An 18,296-nucleotide genomic window follows, 5' to 3' on the forward strand; every position below is an offset into this window, starting at 1 on the left:
ATTCTTGCCTAGAAAATCCCATGGACAGAGGAATTTGGCAGGCTACAATCCATGGGGTCGTAAAGAGTCAGACACATGCACTAGAATGCAGGCGCCGGTCTAACTCAAAAAGCTCATGTTCTTCCTAAGATGCCATGAATAAGAACATAAATATGACACAATGCTTGCCCCTACCAGATTAGACCCGGGAGGAATTATATGCTTATATTCATTCAAACATATAGTTCCTTTACCTAAAAGATTCTCTTCTTGCCTGAATTTTCTTTTGGCAAACCCTTTTAAACTAAAATTCAACTGTCATCTGTTCTAAGAAATTTTAACCAATTTCCTTAGGAAGAACTGTCCCCTCCTCTCCTCTAAACTCCTAAAAATGAGGGATAAAGGCAGTTACAGAAAACTCACTGGCATAAAAACAACTCAAGATACAGATTGAAATCTTTTTCAATAAAGTAATTAGACTTTTTCTAACTACAAGAATAATCTCTCTATCCTTCATCTGCTAGAGCTAACTGAGGAAACAGCAGGGAGTGAGGGGAAGTCCAAAGTCTTACTCTGCTAAAACATGGCAAACATTACTTCAAACTTCTGAAGCCCCAACAAGTTACACTGAATTTGTGACTCTCCTATAAAAGTGTCATATATCTCTTTCTCCTTCCTCTATAGTGCCAAAGTAATTTAAAAACAAAAACTGAAGAGTTAATTCTTTAATTATCCACATCAGTGCTTCACAAAACTAAATGTTCATACAAATCACTTGGGGATCTTTTTAAAGTGGGTCTTGGGGTAGAGCCCGAGAGTCTGTAATGTTGCTGGTACACTGAGTTGCAAAGATCCAGATCTCCCCAAAAGGAATACCACACCCAACACTGAGTGTATACTGAAGAGGAGAGACAGAAGGACGCAAAACAATGCACCCAGGCTGCCAAGGACCAAACTCTTTACTGTCAAAAGACAACCCGATCTTATCTCAAAGTATCTGAGACTACAATGTCTATGGGCTGACGACCCCATCATAGTGTGTTACAAAACTCATTCTACCAGCAGTTCCAGGAAAAGAAATAACCACGCACCAAGAACTGCCACAGTACCCAACTCATCTTAACACTCACAGATCAGGGTCTTAGAGTCTCCAACCAGCCTTGGCCAGAGTCCAGTGAGGAGGAGCCCACAACAAGGGTGACAAGGACTTATCTCCAGGCACTACTTTTCTCCTCCCGGCCTCCATTCCAGCTAATAAACAACTTTTAGGATTTGCAGCAGGCTAGGCTCTCCTTTCCATCCAATCCTCTTCCTTATTCTTCATGGAGTTAAAACTTACCTTCCATTCAGACCCCACGTTCCCCAGAAAGCATTCCCGGACCCCCTGCAGCCTAACAAGACACCTCTACCGTGCAGGCCCACCGCACTCCAGGATTTACTACATACTGCCCTCAGCACTCAGTGCTGCTCTACTAGACTGACCTCCTCAACCCAGGTTTCTCAAGAAAGTTAAGCCCATACACACCGAGGCATCCATTACACATAATGAGTTACCTTCTCTACTTTGATTTAGAATGGCACTATTTAAGTACCATCTTTGGGAGAACTGAGAAAATTCAAGTCATTTTCCATGGTCTGTGGTTTAGATGCAGAAGATCCCACCGATCTCATTCTATACTGCATTTCTAAGGCACAGCGTGATGCCTGACTCACAGTAAGCATGCAGCAAAGAGGTAATAGAGGAGTTGCATGAATGGACAAGCCCTACCCTGACCCTGCTGACAGTCTGTATTTTAAACTGTTTATCTCCACCATTCATTCTATATTCCAACCTGCTAGAAATCTCCTTGGTTCCTGACCGTGAGCTCACTTCCCATTTGAAGCTTTATACTCATCCCTTAACTGATCTTTGTCAACTGCTTCAAGCACTGACCTTCAGCTGATCTACTACAGGCCTCCTCTAACCGTGCCACTGACAATTTTTCCTGCAACACAAATAGGCCTCGTTTGGTACTTTACATGGACTGAGTGGAAAATTGCTTATCTTCTCTCTGATCACTTCAAGCACAGATGCATACTACCTACTGCTCAAGTAAATGGCAAAAAGGCCTGAAGCATAAGGGTAGAGCCCAGGGACACTGGATGAGAAACTGAATGAAGCTGGAATAAACAGCAGTAAGGAAAAAGTTAAGATTAATTTTGCCACTAGAATGTTCACATTTACTATTCAAGAGAAAACTATAAGGAAAACAAATCAAAACAAAACACAGAATCCAAGCAAGCTAATCTCCAAGAACTCACAGAGATAGAGACTCTTAACATTTTCTTTTTTAAAAAACTTTTTTATTTTTTATTGGGGTACAGCCAATTAACAATATTATGACAGTTTCAGGTGAACAGTGAAGGGACTCAGCCATATATATACATGTATCCATTCTTCCCCAGAGACTCTAACATTTTCCAATTCAAAACCAAAAGATTCAAGAACTAAGAGCTTGAAATATTGAGATGGAGTCAAATCAGGAAAACTCTTCCCAGCATAGCTGTCACGATATTTAAGAGGAGAAGCAGGAGTTTGTGTGAAGGCTCCTACAGTTTCTTGGTCAGTTGGGCAGGAGCAAAGTCCTTCATGAGGTCTAATGCGCCCCTGGAACAAGGATCAGCAAACTACCGCTGACCGGCCACATCCAGCTGCTTTTGAAAATGAAGTTTTTCTGGAACATAGTTGCTTTTGTGCTACAATGGCAGAGCTGAGAAGTTGTAGCAGAACCATGTGGCCCACAACGCCTTAAACATTTTACTATCTTGTCTTTTTTAGAAGTTTGCCAATTCCTACCCTAGAAGGTGCCTATGCCCCCCAAACGACCACAGGGACGTCACCCTTCTGGCCAACTGTTCACAGGGCATTCGCTTCTAAACCTGATCTGGTTTTCTCCAGAGCATGTCCCTGTCCTCCCCTCGGTTCTGTGCTCTGCATTATCAACTCATTCTCTTACCAGCCAGTCCCAACTTCTTTTAGCATTAAATCTAGTTCATTCTCTGTACACTGTTATCAAATCTGAGCTTTTAATCTGTCATGATTTGATGGATTAAATTTTAAGTAATTTGGTATATTTCAGAAATCTTTCATTAAAAATAGACAACTTCGGCAAGATTTTCTATCTCAAGCTCTGCCTCTAGGAAATCTAACTTAAGATACTACATTTAAGTGAAGTTTTTCTTTCTCATATGAAAACAAAGGTAACCATCATCTTTGTGTCTCTTTCCTTGAATTATTACCCTTTCTCAGCCTTCTTCATGCCCTCCTTCGCTCATTGTGATTTGGATTCTGCCTTTTCTTTTCTTCCCTACTGAAACTGTTCTGATCTGTGCCACAAATGACCATATTAGCCAAATCTAACTTCTCATTAAAATTTCTCACTGGGTCTATCAGCAACAGGGCACTGTGGACTTCTCCTCATTCAAATGTCCCTTGTTTAGGCTCCCAGCCTAACATTCTCTCCTGGTTTTCCTCCTTCCTTTCTGGACACCACTTCTCAGTTTCCTATATTGGATCTTTCTTCCTCTCCACGGCCATGAAGTGTTGGTGTTCCTCAGACTCCATTCTTGGTGGCCTTATCTCTCCATAAATCAACCCCAGGAAATTTATTCAAGTGTCATTGAGGTTACCCAAATCTCTACCTCTAGCCAAGGTCTCACTTGTGAACTCCAAATTCTAACATCCAACGTCTCCTAGTTCTACATACCTATACGTCTCCAGGCCTCACCAACTCACCATGTCCAAACAAACCCATCATTTGTCCCTGCTCCCCTTCCTAACTTAGCACATGGTGCCATCATCCTCTGAATTACCCAAGCCTGAAAAGTAGGAATCATCCTAGCTTCTTCTTTCTCTCTTGCCTACTACATCCAATTGTCACATTCTAGCTTACTAAACAGGCTTAAATTCATCTCCTTACAACCCTCATGGCCACTGTGACTCTTACCTCTCTCACTGAGACTCTTAAATATTAATAACTTTGTTATCAACCTCCCACCAATTTTACTCCTTTCCTTTAAATCCTCCACCCTTCCACCAAAATGATATTCTACTATTCAAATCTGACTATATCACCTCTCCTCAAAATCCTTGAATGGCTCCCCAATACCTACAGGGTAACAGCAGAACTCTTTTATACAGTATGTAGACATTTCATGATGTGGCTCTCCTGATCTGCCATTTACCAGCCCAGTCTCATCTCCTGCCACTTTATATCTTTATCATGCATTGTAAGCTCCAAAATACTAAAATAGTAGGTGTTTCCAAATCTACCACATTCCTTTCCCTAGTTGCCTAAATTCATAAGACAATTATGTCTATGTCCTAAATCATGACTAGTTTCTATAAAAGATAGGATAATATACGCCTATTGAAAAATTGTTTAAAAATGAAAATTTTAACAAAATTTAAATGAAAAAATGTAAAATTTTAACAGTAGCAGTAGCAAGCAATAATATCAAAATACTACTAATAATAACGATAAACTCTTTGTGTATGTGTATGTGTGTTAGTTGCTCAGTTGTGTCCAACTCTTTGCGATCCCATGAACTGTAGTCCACCAGGCTTCTCTGTCCATGGAATTCTCCAGGCAAGAATTCTAGAGTGGCTTGCTATTCCCTTCTCCAGGAGATCTTCCCAACCCAGGGATTGAACCGGGGTCTCCCATATTGTGGGAAGATTCTTTACTGTCTGAGTCACCAGGAAGCCCTTTATGGTTTATAAATATTACCAAATAAATGCCTTAAAATTTCCTTGCCTTTCACTTACAAAAATTACATCATTAGCTTAATTCAAAGATTAATAAATTTACTTTGTACTACACATTGTACTTTAAGGCAAGAATTACATAACTAAGGGTGATCTTAAAGACCATCTAGATCATTTTCAGGCATTTCTGAATTCTTGTTCATTAGTGGGGATGAATTTATAGTAAGTGATGTAGAAATTTTTGCCCGATCTCCCTAATGACCAGTGGCATACGCTTTTCAGATGGTTAGCCAAGAATGCCATGTATAATGAATCTAATTAATCCAGCATGACAGTTATCAGTGCAGTTCACCAAATATATCCTGCCACCCCAAATTGCAAACACTTTGGAGAACTATACTTTTCGGCCCTCTTGTGGTTGAGCAGGGCCAGGTGACTCACTCTGGCCAATGAGCTCTGAACAGAATTGACAGAGCTACTTCAGGACAAAGACATTTTAAATATGGCCACTCCGAGGCTCTGTTTCCTTCTGCCACAGAAAAGAGGACTGCTCCTGACAGCAGTTGTTTCATTCAGCCTGGACTCTGGAGTAATGATCATGCAAAACACAACCCTAGATGACAGTGATGGGCAAAGGGCATGAATAAGAAATAAACCACGTCATTGCATAATCTTGCCTACCATCCAATTATCCAGCAATTTCCTCAAAGGAATGTATACTGAGATACTAACATTTTATGTCAACACTTTGTAGGAGCATTTTATGTCTGCTATGAGTAAATGTTATCACTGGTAAATTCAAGAGCTAGGAATAGTAAAATTGAGTCATTACATGATCTTGGCCAAACTATAACTCTCCGTCCTTGTTTCAAAGAAGAAGAATATCTGACATTTCTTGTGCATTTATAAGGTGCTGATATTGTTTTAAGTACTTTACCTATATTAACTCATTCCTTACAACGAATGTGAACTCACCAAACCATCTCTATGGATCTAAGGAGGAATGAATTAGTTTTCTAGCAAATAATCCTAAAATATTAATTGGGAGTTTCCCAGCACAAATAAGCGACTCTATCCTTAAATGATACATTCCTTATTTCAGACATTTCAATTTGAATTATAGAGATGTGAAGGCATGTTTAAAGCAGGCAAGAACCTGAAGATTTGATCCGAGAGCTGGCAATAAAGAAGAAGAAAAGAAGATTGTTAAAAATAGGTTTGTGTATATAACAATTTGGGGGAAATCTGATCATGGTAGTAGATATACCTTACCTACCATACTGTTATGGGTGGAGGCTCTGGAGATCTTGCCCTTCAAGATGAAGTACCTTCCAAGTCTTTTTTGGGCCTGCCACACAGCCAAGAAACCAAACAGTTCTAAGAAATCCCAATTCCACTGGAATTGAGAACAATCCAAAATGATAGTGGTTATATAAGAGATTGGATTAAATATAATCTAGTATGATTGCTGCATATTTAAAGAAGAACTTGGAAGACAAAACTTTAAAACAATCACTTGAAGGAAAAGTTAGTTGTCAAAGGAAACAATTTACTGTACTAGACCAATTTCATGTGACCATAAGAAGATTTGGAACAGCCATTGAAAATTAGGGATTAAATGTGCACTTTGATTTTTTTTTTGTTTGTTTAATGTAGAACAAGAGTAGTTATTCCTATCAGCACTTCCTTTATTCTTTCAAGCTCAAGTTCTTTCTATGCCAATCTCTTCCAAAATACCCATCCATAGTTCTATTATTTCCTTGCTGAAGTATGAGCATTCTGAATAAAAATAAGTTTTCTTTCCTATTTTAACTGTACAAAAGACATGTGAGAAAACATAGAATAATTGTCCCTGTTTTTCCATCCTTCTTAATTCATGTATAAACTTTGCTCTGTTGTAAACTAAGTAAAATAATCCTGTCCCAAAACCCTATTACACTGTTGGTGGGAATGCAAACTAGTACAGCCACTATGGAGAACAGTGTGGAGATTCCTTAAAAAACTGGAAATTGAACTGCCATATGACCCAGCAATCCCACTCCTAGGCATACAAACCGAGGAAACCAGAACTGAAAGAGACACTTGTACCCCAATGTTCATCACAGCACTGTTTATAATAGCCAGGACATGGAAGCAACCTAGATGCCCATCAGGAGACGAATGGATAAGAAAGCTATGGTACATATACACAGTGGAATATTACTCAGCCATTAAAAAGAATGCATTTGAATCAGTTCTAATGAGATGAATGAAACTGGAGCCCATTATACAGAGTGAAGTAAGCCAGAAAGATAAACACCAATACAGTATACTAACGCATATATATGGAATTTAGAAAGATGGTAACGATAACGCTATATGCAGGACAGAAAAAGAGACACAGATATATAGAACAGACTTTTGGACTCTATGGGAGAAGGCAAGGGTGGGATGATCTGAGAGAATAGCATTGAAACATGTATATTATCAAGTGTGAAACAGATCCCCAGTCCATGTTAGATGCATGAGACAAGTGCTCAGGGCTGGTGCACTGGGATGACCCAGAGGGATGGGATGGGGAGGAGGTGGGAGGGGGGTTCAGGATGGGGAACACATGTAAATCCATGGCTGATTCATGTCAATGTATGGCAAAAAAAACACTACAATATTGTAAAGTAATTAGCCTCCAACTAGTAAAAATAAAGGAAAAACAAACAAAAAAAAAATAATCCTATCCCAAGAGAAATTTAGACTTGGCTAACAAAGTGCTTAGGTGATTTATTCTCACTCTACCTTCTCAGTACAATACAGATACTCAACAAATACCTAGGTGATACATGAATAACATTATAGTTTTCCAGGAGGCATCAATATACCAAATCTATTCCAGTCTATCTTACTATTTTTTAAATATTCAGACAAAAGAATAAAGAAGGTAAGTTCCAATGAGAAGAAATTTCACTTGAAATCCACCCCTGACTCATCAGCCAGTCAACTCCTGTTCTAGTTTCACCTGATTTAATTGTAATATGCTCTTATCAGCCTCCTTTACTCTAACTTTCTCTGGGCCACTCACTACGGCTGCATCAACTAATCTGCTCTCCCTAGTTCCCAATCAAGCAAAGAAGTTAATATTTAAACAACTCTGGCTCCTCCTATAGAGGACTTAGCTTGAACCCAACTCCTAGATCCAAGATACCACAGCTAAATTCTGGGCTCCCAAATCTCCTTTGGTACAGCCAAAAAAGGCCCAGAATTCTGGTTTTCAAGGTTGGTCTTCTACATTGGTTCTTGTTCCCAGTATTGCTCTAACCAATTCTCCTGAGCTTAGGGATTATATACTATCCTTGACTCCCAGCCTAGTGGCTGCATCTACCAGTCTCCTTGTAATAAGATGGGTCCACATCTCTGCAATTAGAACCCTGTCCCAAAGTTCCAGAAGGATGTACTCCCTACATGACAAATGCCTACCTGCCTCGGGATACCTGTGTCACATGCCTCATGAATTAGAGACGTGGTGCCAACAGCCAGAATGGTATTGGGGTCTGTAACCTCTTTGACTCTATTCTTGTCCAGAGGGTTATATCTCTTGGTTTGACTTTATAATTGGGTGAGCGCTCTCAGTTTCTTATCTACTTACTATGTAGGGCAGATGTCTGGTAAGATACGTTCTTAATACCTGCCTCCATAATGCCCTGGGCAGCTATCATATCTCTCTAGTTTCAGGATACAGCCACTCAATTCACTCAAATTCTAATTAACTGTTTCTAAATTCTTTATCATATAAGAATAATACTAGGCCTTTGGGCATCTCAAATGATAAAGTCAATTCTGTACCCATGATGGTAACTCAGGATACTGCCTTATGCTAAAGTACATATTACTATTTTCTGGATTTTTTTTAATGTTGATTTTTATGACACTTGACAATATCATATCTACAGATCAAATAACTCTCTCCTTTGTATCTCTGGAATAACAAATAGCAATGGAATCATGAATTGAAGACATGTGACTCAATCCCAACTCTGTCATTTCCTGGTTATATGTTACCTAAATTAGTATGATGTTTAAGCTAACCCTCAGGTTTCCCATTTACCAAACTGAGACAGACATACGGGCAGACTCAAGAATGGTGTGAGGCACAATACACATTCCTGGAACATAGTAAATACTAAAAAGTGAGCAAGCAGCAGCAGCCACAGAGCTTATATAAACGTTTTGCAATGCACTGTATTAGATTTATTAAGAGAAGTAAAATAAGAGGATTAATTTATCACAGTTTAAAAACGATGAAGGGCAAGGTTGTTTATGATTATGGAAGATGAACTTGATGGGGAAAAGGAAAGGAAATGGAAGAGGCAAAGATCAAATAAGTGGCAATCAGAAGAGTTTATAGAGCAAAGAGCAGGATTCTGTGAGCTTCAGTAAAAGGGGGTCAAGGACATTAGTATTCCTGGAGGGGGGAAATCTTGATAACAGTTAGGAATTCCCTGCTCTTCCCAGTGTCTAAGAGAGCTGATTGAGGGGCTGCAGCACTTAGCCAAGGAGAAGGCAGTGGCAACCCACTCCAGGAGAATCCCAGGGATGGCAGAGACTGGTGGGCTGCCATCCATGGGGTCGCACAGAGTCGGACACGACTGAAGCGACTTAGCAGCAGCAGCACTTAGCCAACCGCACGGCAGGAAGACAGAGCCTTACTTCATGTGTTCCTCTTGGAAGCGGAAATTTTCACAGCCCTCTGCTACCAAATTAATTCTCAGCCCAAGTCATTCTCACTCCACGCCCCCTCCCCCAGAGAAGAAAAGCCAAACCTCTCTCCTCTATGAAATCTTCCCCATTTTTCTCAAAAGTTTAGTGCTCCTATAACAACATGTATTTCTCCATCGTGCAAACTATACTACAGTTGTTGCATCCCTCTTCCAACCAGTCTATGAGCATCTTAAGAGCAAAGCATGTGACCTGTTCAAGTGTGTACCTCCAGCGTCTAGCACAGGGCAGGACGGGTGGGGGGTGAGAAGCCATCAGGTACTGTTCCAGGCAGAATCATCAAGATCAATGGTTTTAACCATTTGGGGATAGGACATCCACCTTAAAAACCTGAGGAAAACCACAGACTCTCAGCCTATAAAAATCCATGCACACACTCGCACTAAAAAAAAAAAAGCAAAAAAACAACAAAAACAAACATAAAAAAAGGAACGCGCAATAAGCTGAGTCAAGAGATATGTAGTCTACCTCTGGTTCCCAAAACTCCAAGTTCTCAAACAAGTCACTAAACTTCCCAGTTGACAAAGTGAAGAAACTATCATTTGCCTCAACTATCCTTCACCAGATATCTATAATAAAGAATACAGATACATACTAAAAGCATGGAGGAATTCTGAAATTAAAATAGTTATATAAGAGCAAATTATTTCTTATTACTGCTCCACAGCTTGATACTTTCACAGCTATCTATTTTGCCAAAAAACATGCTGAGAAATAAATTGACTATTTACTACTACAGCGAAAAGAACTGTTGTTTACATACCCAAGAGGGGTTTGCACAACAAGCATAAAGAAGCAAAGATGAATAATCCAATTAATTCACATTTGCTCACACCATTGACTACAGATTCCTTTGATAACAATATGCTTTTGTACTAAAAAACCTGTAATACAATTGGCCAGTATGCTGTGAGATGTTTATATTCTACATGTCAGGGATTCTTGATGACAGTCTGAATATTCTCTTCTCTCTCATTTGACCCTGTCACCAACAACTGTCACAGGTGGGTTATAGCCAACAGAGCTCCCCTCTTCAGAAGGGAAAGTTGTAAAATACTTGCAAATAGTGTGTGTGTGTGCTCAGTCGTTCAGCTGTGTCTGACCCTTTTGCAACCCTATGGGTTGCAGCCTGCCAGGCTTCTCTGTCCCTGGAATTTTCCAGGCAAGAATACTGGAGCAGATTGCCATTTCCTACTCCAGGGGATCTTCCTGACCCAGGAATCAAACCTGCGTCTCTTGCGTCTCCTACACTGGTAGGCAGACGGGGCTGACTTTAATATAAAATGCACTGTGAAGACCCTTAGAAATTCCAAAGAAATGGAACAAGTAAGGAAGCCTGAGCCACCGTCCATACTTCAAATCTTCTGAAAGCCCAAGAGGGCCTACACACATACCCAGGCAGACAGACCCCCTGTCATTGCCCCAACTCTACTTCTAGCAGCAACTCCAAGGGTAGGGTCCCCCTTGCCAGTCTAGACCTTTCTGTGTATCCATGCCAATCTCTGCTCAAAAGTAGATCATTAATAAAGGATCCAGCGTCCCAGGGGGAGGTCATGGCCCAGCCACTAGGTGTTAAGGTTCACATTTCTTCCCTCAGCTATCTTTCCGCCAATCAAGTCTCAGATCCTAGATCCAGAGAGTTCAGCCCCAGCTCCCTAACTTCTTTCTTTTTCCCTCCTGAGTCACATAGTATATCCTTGTTACTCAGTGTGGTTCCAGAACCAGTAGCACCAATGTTGACTGGAGCCTTGCACAATTTGGGGCACCACTTCAGATCTACTGAATTAGAATCTGCATTTTAACAAAATCCCTGGGCTGAATCATTTGCAGCTTAGAGACAAGTACTGGCCTATAAGATTGGCCTCAATTCTAATGAGATATTCTCACATCCAACTTTCTCAAACAGAACACAGCTACTCTTAGCTTTGCTCTGCAAACCTCCTTCATGAATACCACTCCTCTCCAGACTCCCCTCTACCCATCTGCCTAGAAAGCATCCCCACACAGGGCAGTGACTACCATAATTCTTGATGAGCTGCCTGGCCTACCTGCCAGTAACTCTGAAGGCAGCCTCCAGGGCCAAGAGAGCTCCAAAGTTCCTCTTTCTGTGTTGATTCGCAAGTCGTAGGCATTGGTAAGAAAATCATCAGAGGCTTTTCTACAATTAAGCTCTAGCACAATTTCTGGGGTCTTATCCAATACCTAGCACCAAAGATTTAGGGACTCAGCCTACTTTTCTTTTGACTTGAAAGATGCCATGGTCCACTCTAGTCGCTGCAATATTTCTCACTGCAAGACGGCTATTAAAGAGATTAAGAGTGGACAACAAAGAGGATAAACAAGGGCCACTAGCACTTTAAGAAGTACAGGCTTCCCTGGTGGCTCAATGGTAAAGAGTCTGCCTACAAGGCAGGAGATGCAGGTTCGATCCCTGGGTCAGGAAGATTCCTCTGGAGAAAGAAATGGCAACCCCCTCCAGTATTTTTACCTGAAGAATCCCATGGACAGAGGAGCCTAGTGAGCTACAACCCATGGGGTCCCAAAAGAGTCAGATGCGACTTAGCAACTAAACAACAGCAAACTGCTAACTGAAAAGCAATTTTTACACTGTGGAAATAACACAGGAGAAATATTACAAATGACAGCTAAAAGGATTTCAAAAGATCCTGACTCTGCCCCTCTTTGGACTTGGCTTCCTATGCTTAATCCTGAGAACAGATTTCACTAAACATCTTCCTCCTCCATGCTTAAGGGCTAAAGGTATATTGACTTCTTCCATGAAGCTTCCTTTTGCCAGCAAGAGGGCTGAAAAAGTTATCAAGCAAGGTAGAGCAAAAAATGCCTCTCCAGATTCAAGCAGGTTATATAGATTATGAGGGCCTGAGTGTGTTGATACCATTTCACTTAGACCTTTGCCCCTTGCAACCTCAGAATGCATCAGCCTTTTCTCTAAACCAGGCAGAGGTGGAATTTAACCATCATGGTTCACACTCCACTTTATCAGGGACAGAGTCCTCTCTTCAGACTCTTCAGCTGACCTCTAAAGATCCTCCTGCTGACCTCTAAATGTTTGTTGGCTTTCCCCAAAACCCAGTATTCAGCTACTTTCTCTAGCTACACTCTCCAGGTGACCTCATTCACTATATGGCGGATGACTCCCAAACTGACATCTCTAGCTTCAAGCTCTTCTTGAAGCTCCAGACTCATTTGTCCAAATATCTTATTTTGTTTGTTGGTTTCTTCATTTTCAGCATTTTTTACAGCTTTATTGAGGTATAACTGACATTCAATAAGCTACGTATATTTAAAGTACACAAACTGATTGGTCTTAACATACAGAATTATGAAACTATCCCATCATGAAAATGAACATGCCTATAGCCCCCAAAAGTCTCTTTGGGGCCCTAAGGTAATCCATCTCTCCTGCTCCCACTCCAGGCAACCAAAGATTTGCCTTTTGTCACTATAAATTAGTCTGCATTTTCTAGTCATGTAAAGGAATCATAGAGTGTGTACTGTCTAGCTTCTTTTACCCTTCACAACTATTTTGAGATTCACCCAGGTTAAATATTACATATATCAAGCAATACCATTAATTTTTTTTACCAGCCAAGTTGTATTCCATTGAATGGATATAACAAAATTGGTTGATGGGCTTATGGACATTCGGGTGGTTTCCAATCTGTCTGAGGCTATCACTAAAAAAGCTGCTATGAACTTTCATATATAAATCTTTATATGAACAAACACCTTAATTTCTCTAAGGTAAATATCCAGGAATGGAACGACTAGGAGACTTCATCTTTCTTGTTCCTTCTCTGGCTTACCTTTACTATAAAGCTGCCTGTTTGCTATAAAGCTGCCTATAGAGCTCTCTAATGACCTCTAAAAATACTTCCTCTGGTTGGACCAGACTGTAATGCACTCTCCCTGTCATCTTAAACCTGGTCAACACTGTGCTAGATGATGCTTTCAAGAAAAGAGGAAATGACCTAAATCAATCTAAACTCCTAGGACCTGGAGCCAACCCTTAGTTGGTGCTTTCAGGGAATCAAGGAAGGAGACTGTGCACGACCGGCAGCAACTAGGGATGGGAGTTTCCCTGGAGGAGGGCACGGCAACCCACTCCAGTATTCTCGCCTGCAGGGTCCCCATGGACAGAGGAGCCTGGGGGCTACAGTCCACGGGGTCGCAAAGCGTCGGACACGACTGAGTGACTGAGCACATCAGAGCAGAGGAACGGGAGCTGGGGGCAGGGTGGAGACGTAGGTCTGGACTAGCATAACTCACTCCCTGCATTTAACGTCACTCAGTCAAAGTTATCCTTAAATTCAACTAAGTGTAAGCAGTACCTATCTCTTTCTAGCTGCAATCCCCACCAGACTAAAAACTCCATGAGAGCAACAACTATGTCCATCTTGATCATTGCTAATGTCCATGCACCCTACAAATCCCTGACGCATAGTTCTTACTCAATTACTAAAGCCTTATCGGATAACAAAAAAGAATTTAATTTATGCCTCAACAAAGCTCTGAGATAAGGTAGTACTTCCCACATTCCTGGAAAAATTAATAATAAAAACTTGAGTTGCTACCATGGGTCAAGAACTATTCTAAGATTTTTACATAAATTCCCATTTAATCCTATGACAAATCTATGAAGTAGGTACTATGATTATTCCCAATCTATAGATGAGGCATATGAAGCACAGAGAGGTTATATAACTCACCCAAGGTTATACAGGTAAGTGGCAAAGATGAGCTGCAAACCCAAGTAGCCTAGCCTAAAAGCCCACTCTATTAATCACTCTGGTTTAATACCTCTCACTGAAGAAGACACCAAAATCTCGAGTAGCAATAAACTGAGCCAAATAAAATAAAAATGTGATATAAAGCATGCTAGGAAGAAAAATTAATATTTAGATACATAAGTTACTAGTTTTATACAATTAAAAAGAAACTGCTGTTATGAATCATTCTAGTGTCTGACCCTTATTTAAAACAGTAGTCAAAATGAAAGCAAATCTTCCTTTTCAATTGACAGACATAGATGGAAACTAAAACCCAGAATATTCTCATATTAACAACATTTTCATCTGCTATCAAATCTCTGTTTTATAAAAATACACAGTCTATTTTTGTCTGCCAAGGGAAGCCCAACCACCAAACTGGACATCACAGAACTAGACATGAGCTGCCTGGGTTTTCCAGGAAAGGCATCAGGAATATGTGAAGACTGCCATCATCTCTATGGCTTTGCTTCCTAGTTCTCCCAGCATTAAATGTTGGATAACAACACATTATCAGGTTTGAATGTCCCCTGCAAGCTTTTCTTCTACCCTAAAAATTACCAGAAACCAAGGCAAAGCATGCGAGAGGGAAGACGGATCACAGGGGAGGGAACAAGGAGAACTCAAATCATTAGGTGTGTGCCCATCCAACGAAGCTATGTCCCAAGTATTCTGTGGCCTGCTTCTGAGGCAACCAAGGGCCTGAGGGGTCTGGGACTGAGTCAGTTTATGCTGTCTCGCTGATGCACTGTGGAATGCAAAAGGCCCTGAGAAGTCTCTAGTTTTAAGAGGAAAACTTAACTCACCTTCCACTGTTCCTCTGGAAGCAGCTTCACGACCACCAGATCCCCATTCAAGGCTCTATTACGAGCAACAACTCCATCAATAAAAATGTCTCGATCACCATCCTAAGTTGGAGAAAGGAATGTAAGAGTCAGCTTACCAAGGCTTGGAATCAAAAATAACTCCCTTGGCTTACAAACTGTAGACTCTAAAATCTGCCCGCTGACTTAACAGGAACACTGGTATTGCTATTTAGCCACAAACAGACCTAGAGGAAGTTCAGTCTCTTTGGAACTAATAGAATTGGTGATAAACACATAAGAGCAGGTTAACATAATTCTAAAAAGAAATCACCAAATCAGAGAAGATCTACTATAGGCAGGTCAAAAACAAAAATATATAAAGCAAAAAACTAGGATTGCAAGCTTTCATAACCAGAATGCGAAAGGAGTAAGTTGTCCTTTTTTGTCTTGAATAAAATAAAGCATGATGGTACCCCTTCTATACTGAATTTTTTTAAGCAAAGGGAAAGGTACAAAGCAGACAGTTTGAAAGAAGATAGAAGAAAATCAACATATAATACCCTAAGAAAACCAACCACGGGCAGGGACAACAACCAGCTCCATGATTTGGGCTCTCTACAAGGAAGCTGGCATATTCCCTGCCCTCCCCCCACCCCCGCCCCCCAGGAAAGCAGCAGAGAAAGCAAATCATGGTTTGTTTGTTTTTTAACTGAAGTAGAGTTGTAGTGTTAGCTTCAGGTATCCAGCATAGTGATTGAGTAATTTTTTCAGATTACATTCCATTAGAGGTTATTGTAAGATACTGATTATATAATAATTCCCTGTAGCGTAGCGTACTGTTAGTTACTCAGTTGTGTCTGACCCTTTGCAACCCCATAGACTGTAGCCCGCCAGGCTCCTCTGTCCATGGAATTCTCTAGGCAAGAATACTGGAGTGGGTTGCCATTTCCTTCTCCAATAATTCCCTGTGCTATACAGTAAATCTTTGTTGCTCACCTATTTTATCTATGGCAGTTTGAAGAGCTGAGCTGAATAAACAATCCAAATCTATGGGTAGACTGCATCACAACTCAGCTCATATTTGATTCATTCAGAAGTCTGCATCTATTGCAGAATCTCTTATTTTAAAGATATTCGCAGGCAGCTAAAAATTAAAAGTTTGAGTCAACCTCTTCTAATTACTTTTTAAAGTCAAAAGAGTTCAGTCCTTTATTTGAATGCCGTAAGACTTGCTTGCTCTACCCATCAGAAAGAATGGGTGGCGGGGGGAAGTGGTTATGATCAATCTGTTGGAAATATAAAGGGATCTGGGGGTATTCTAACTAAGTATTTAGGAGGCTGGAGTTGGGCAGCAACCCAAGTATTCCATAATGGTCAGAACATCCTCCATCGATAGAACAGCTTCCTTTGGGCCAAACATATATTCTACAGATACATAAAGAGTGCCTCTTGAAGATGCACAAAAAAGCTGTACAGAACTTTTTGCAATATAGTTCTGAGCTGAAACTTTGCTTTTTTTAATAAAAAGCCAGGTTTTGACATCTGGTCTATTTCTTCTCTTTATCTTATCCCCAAAGAGGATAAAAAAGCATCTCAGTAATATCAGTTTATCTTGGGATTTTGGAAAAAGACGCATGATTTCATTCTAATTCTATATCTTACTTTCACTGAGAACAGGACACCAGCAGGTACACATAGACATGACTTCTGTATGTATCTTGAGTTTGTCATAAGAAAATCAATATCAACTTTCTATCAGTAGAAGTTATAATAAACCTAAAACATATTCTCCCAAAACAAAGTACTTTTTTATACCTGAGGATCAATTCACTGTTCCTATTGGCATATGTAGCAATTTTAACACAGAAAGTGACACTGTGTGAGTTCTCAGCTGTTTTCAGACTCAACAAGAGTAAACTTCATCAAACCTAGTCTAATTTTGTTTCTCAAAAAGCTTCAGAATTTTAAAGTTATAAGAAACATTAGACAATATTTAGTCTACTCCTTTATTTTACAATTAAGCAAACTTTCTGTTTCTTACTGTCAGAGCAGAAGCCACATCTCCTATCAATTCCTACCTCTATTCTCTCTGGTAAAGCAGGGGGCAGGTAATATTCAGGCCCTGATCTCACAGCCCACCTGCTAGCCTACCTGTGAGCATGTTTCCAGTTCATCCCAGTTCACAGTTGACATGGACATGAGCAACGTACACTCAGAAATCTAGACCAGTGATAGATTTACAGAGGCATGTCATTCATTGTCCCTACTATCTCCTCCTTCAACTGTTTTCTATAATGCTTCTAAAACCTGAAATTGACCAGAAAACCCACAAAACTGGAATGCAGAATTGTTCCAGTGTCCAAAACCAGACTATCTACAATCAGTTACAACTGGGCTTTTTTTTTCTTAAGTATAATTGCTTTACAATGTTGTGTTAGTTTCTGCTATAAACAAAGTCAATCAGTCATAGGTACACATACATCCCCTCCCTCGTGGGCCACCCTTTCCCAACCATCCCCCCACCCCAGGTCATCACAGAGCACCAAGCTAAGCTCCCTATGCTATGTTCTTAATTACTTAGAGGTGAGTCATTTAGCACTTTTTCCTCCCTCTGAGACAATTTTATTACTCCATCAATGGCCAGATAAGAGAACAAAAGAGGTACAGAAATAAGCCAATCTTAATATCACAACTGTGTAAAAAATTCTAAGTAGGACATGCCAGGAACACAATTTCAAGTAGAACAACTTGAGCTCTTGAAACATCGACTTATGCTTCTTAACTTTAACAAGCCAGATTAAACAGTGGCAGCACATTATTTGCAAATTTAAATCATATGAATTTAACTTAAGGGAACCTAAGTAGGCCCACACTTCAGAGAACCCCTGCCCTGGCCCTCCTCTGACTACATCCATCCTCATCAGGTAAGGAGTTCTCAAGGCCAAATGAATTGTAATCAGCCCCAAGCCCACTTCCAGGGCATATATGAACATCGTCCCCAGGTCTGTCTTCCCAAACACACAGCACAGGCGGCTAACAGGTGGGTATGTCTAAAGGGTATGGGGAGAGGCTGGACACGTGGGGTGAGATGCTCACCTAGAGGACAAGGGCTTTCACTGAGTGTGGGGAGGAGGCTGGAGGGCCGCAAAGAGGGGACATGAAGCCAGGACTGGGAAGGGAAGAGGGGCAGGCCAGAAGGTGGGCCTTCTCCATGCAGCCGCCTTT

At 40.6% G+C, this 18,296-nt stretch overlaps 1 protein-coding gene across 2 annotated transcripts in view; it reads right to left on the minus strand.

The window, feature by feature from the left end:
* The window catches only part of DIS3L2 (DIS3 like 3'-5' exoribonuclease 2), a 364,225-nt gene that overhangs the window by 274,752 nt on the left and 71,177 nt on the right, over positions 1-18,296 (minus strand). For both annotated transcript variants that reach the window (XM_065930351.1, XM_065930349.1), the window contains exon 5: positions 15,072-15,173. In XM_065930351.1, the coding sequence (XP_065786423.1) occupies positions 15,072-15,173 (102 nt within the window). The remainder of the gene's footprint in view (positions 1-15,071; positions 15,174-18,296) is intronic.

This window comes from Muntiacus reevesi, chromosome 3 (assembly GCF_963930625.1).
Source record: "Muntiacus reevesi chromosome 3, mMunRee1.1, whole genome shotgun sequence".
In the NCBI taxonomy this organism is placed as follows: domain Eukaryota; kingdom Metazoa; phylum Chordata; class Mammalia; order Artiodactyla; family Cervidae; genus Muntiacus; species Muntiacus reevesi.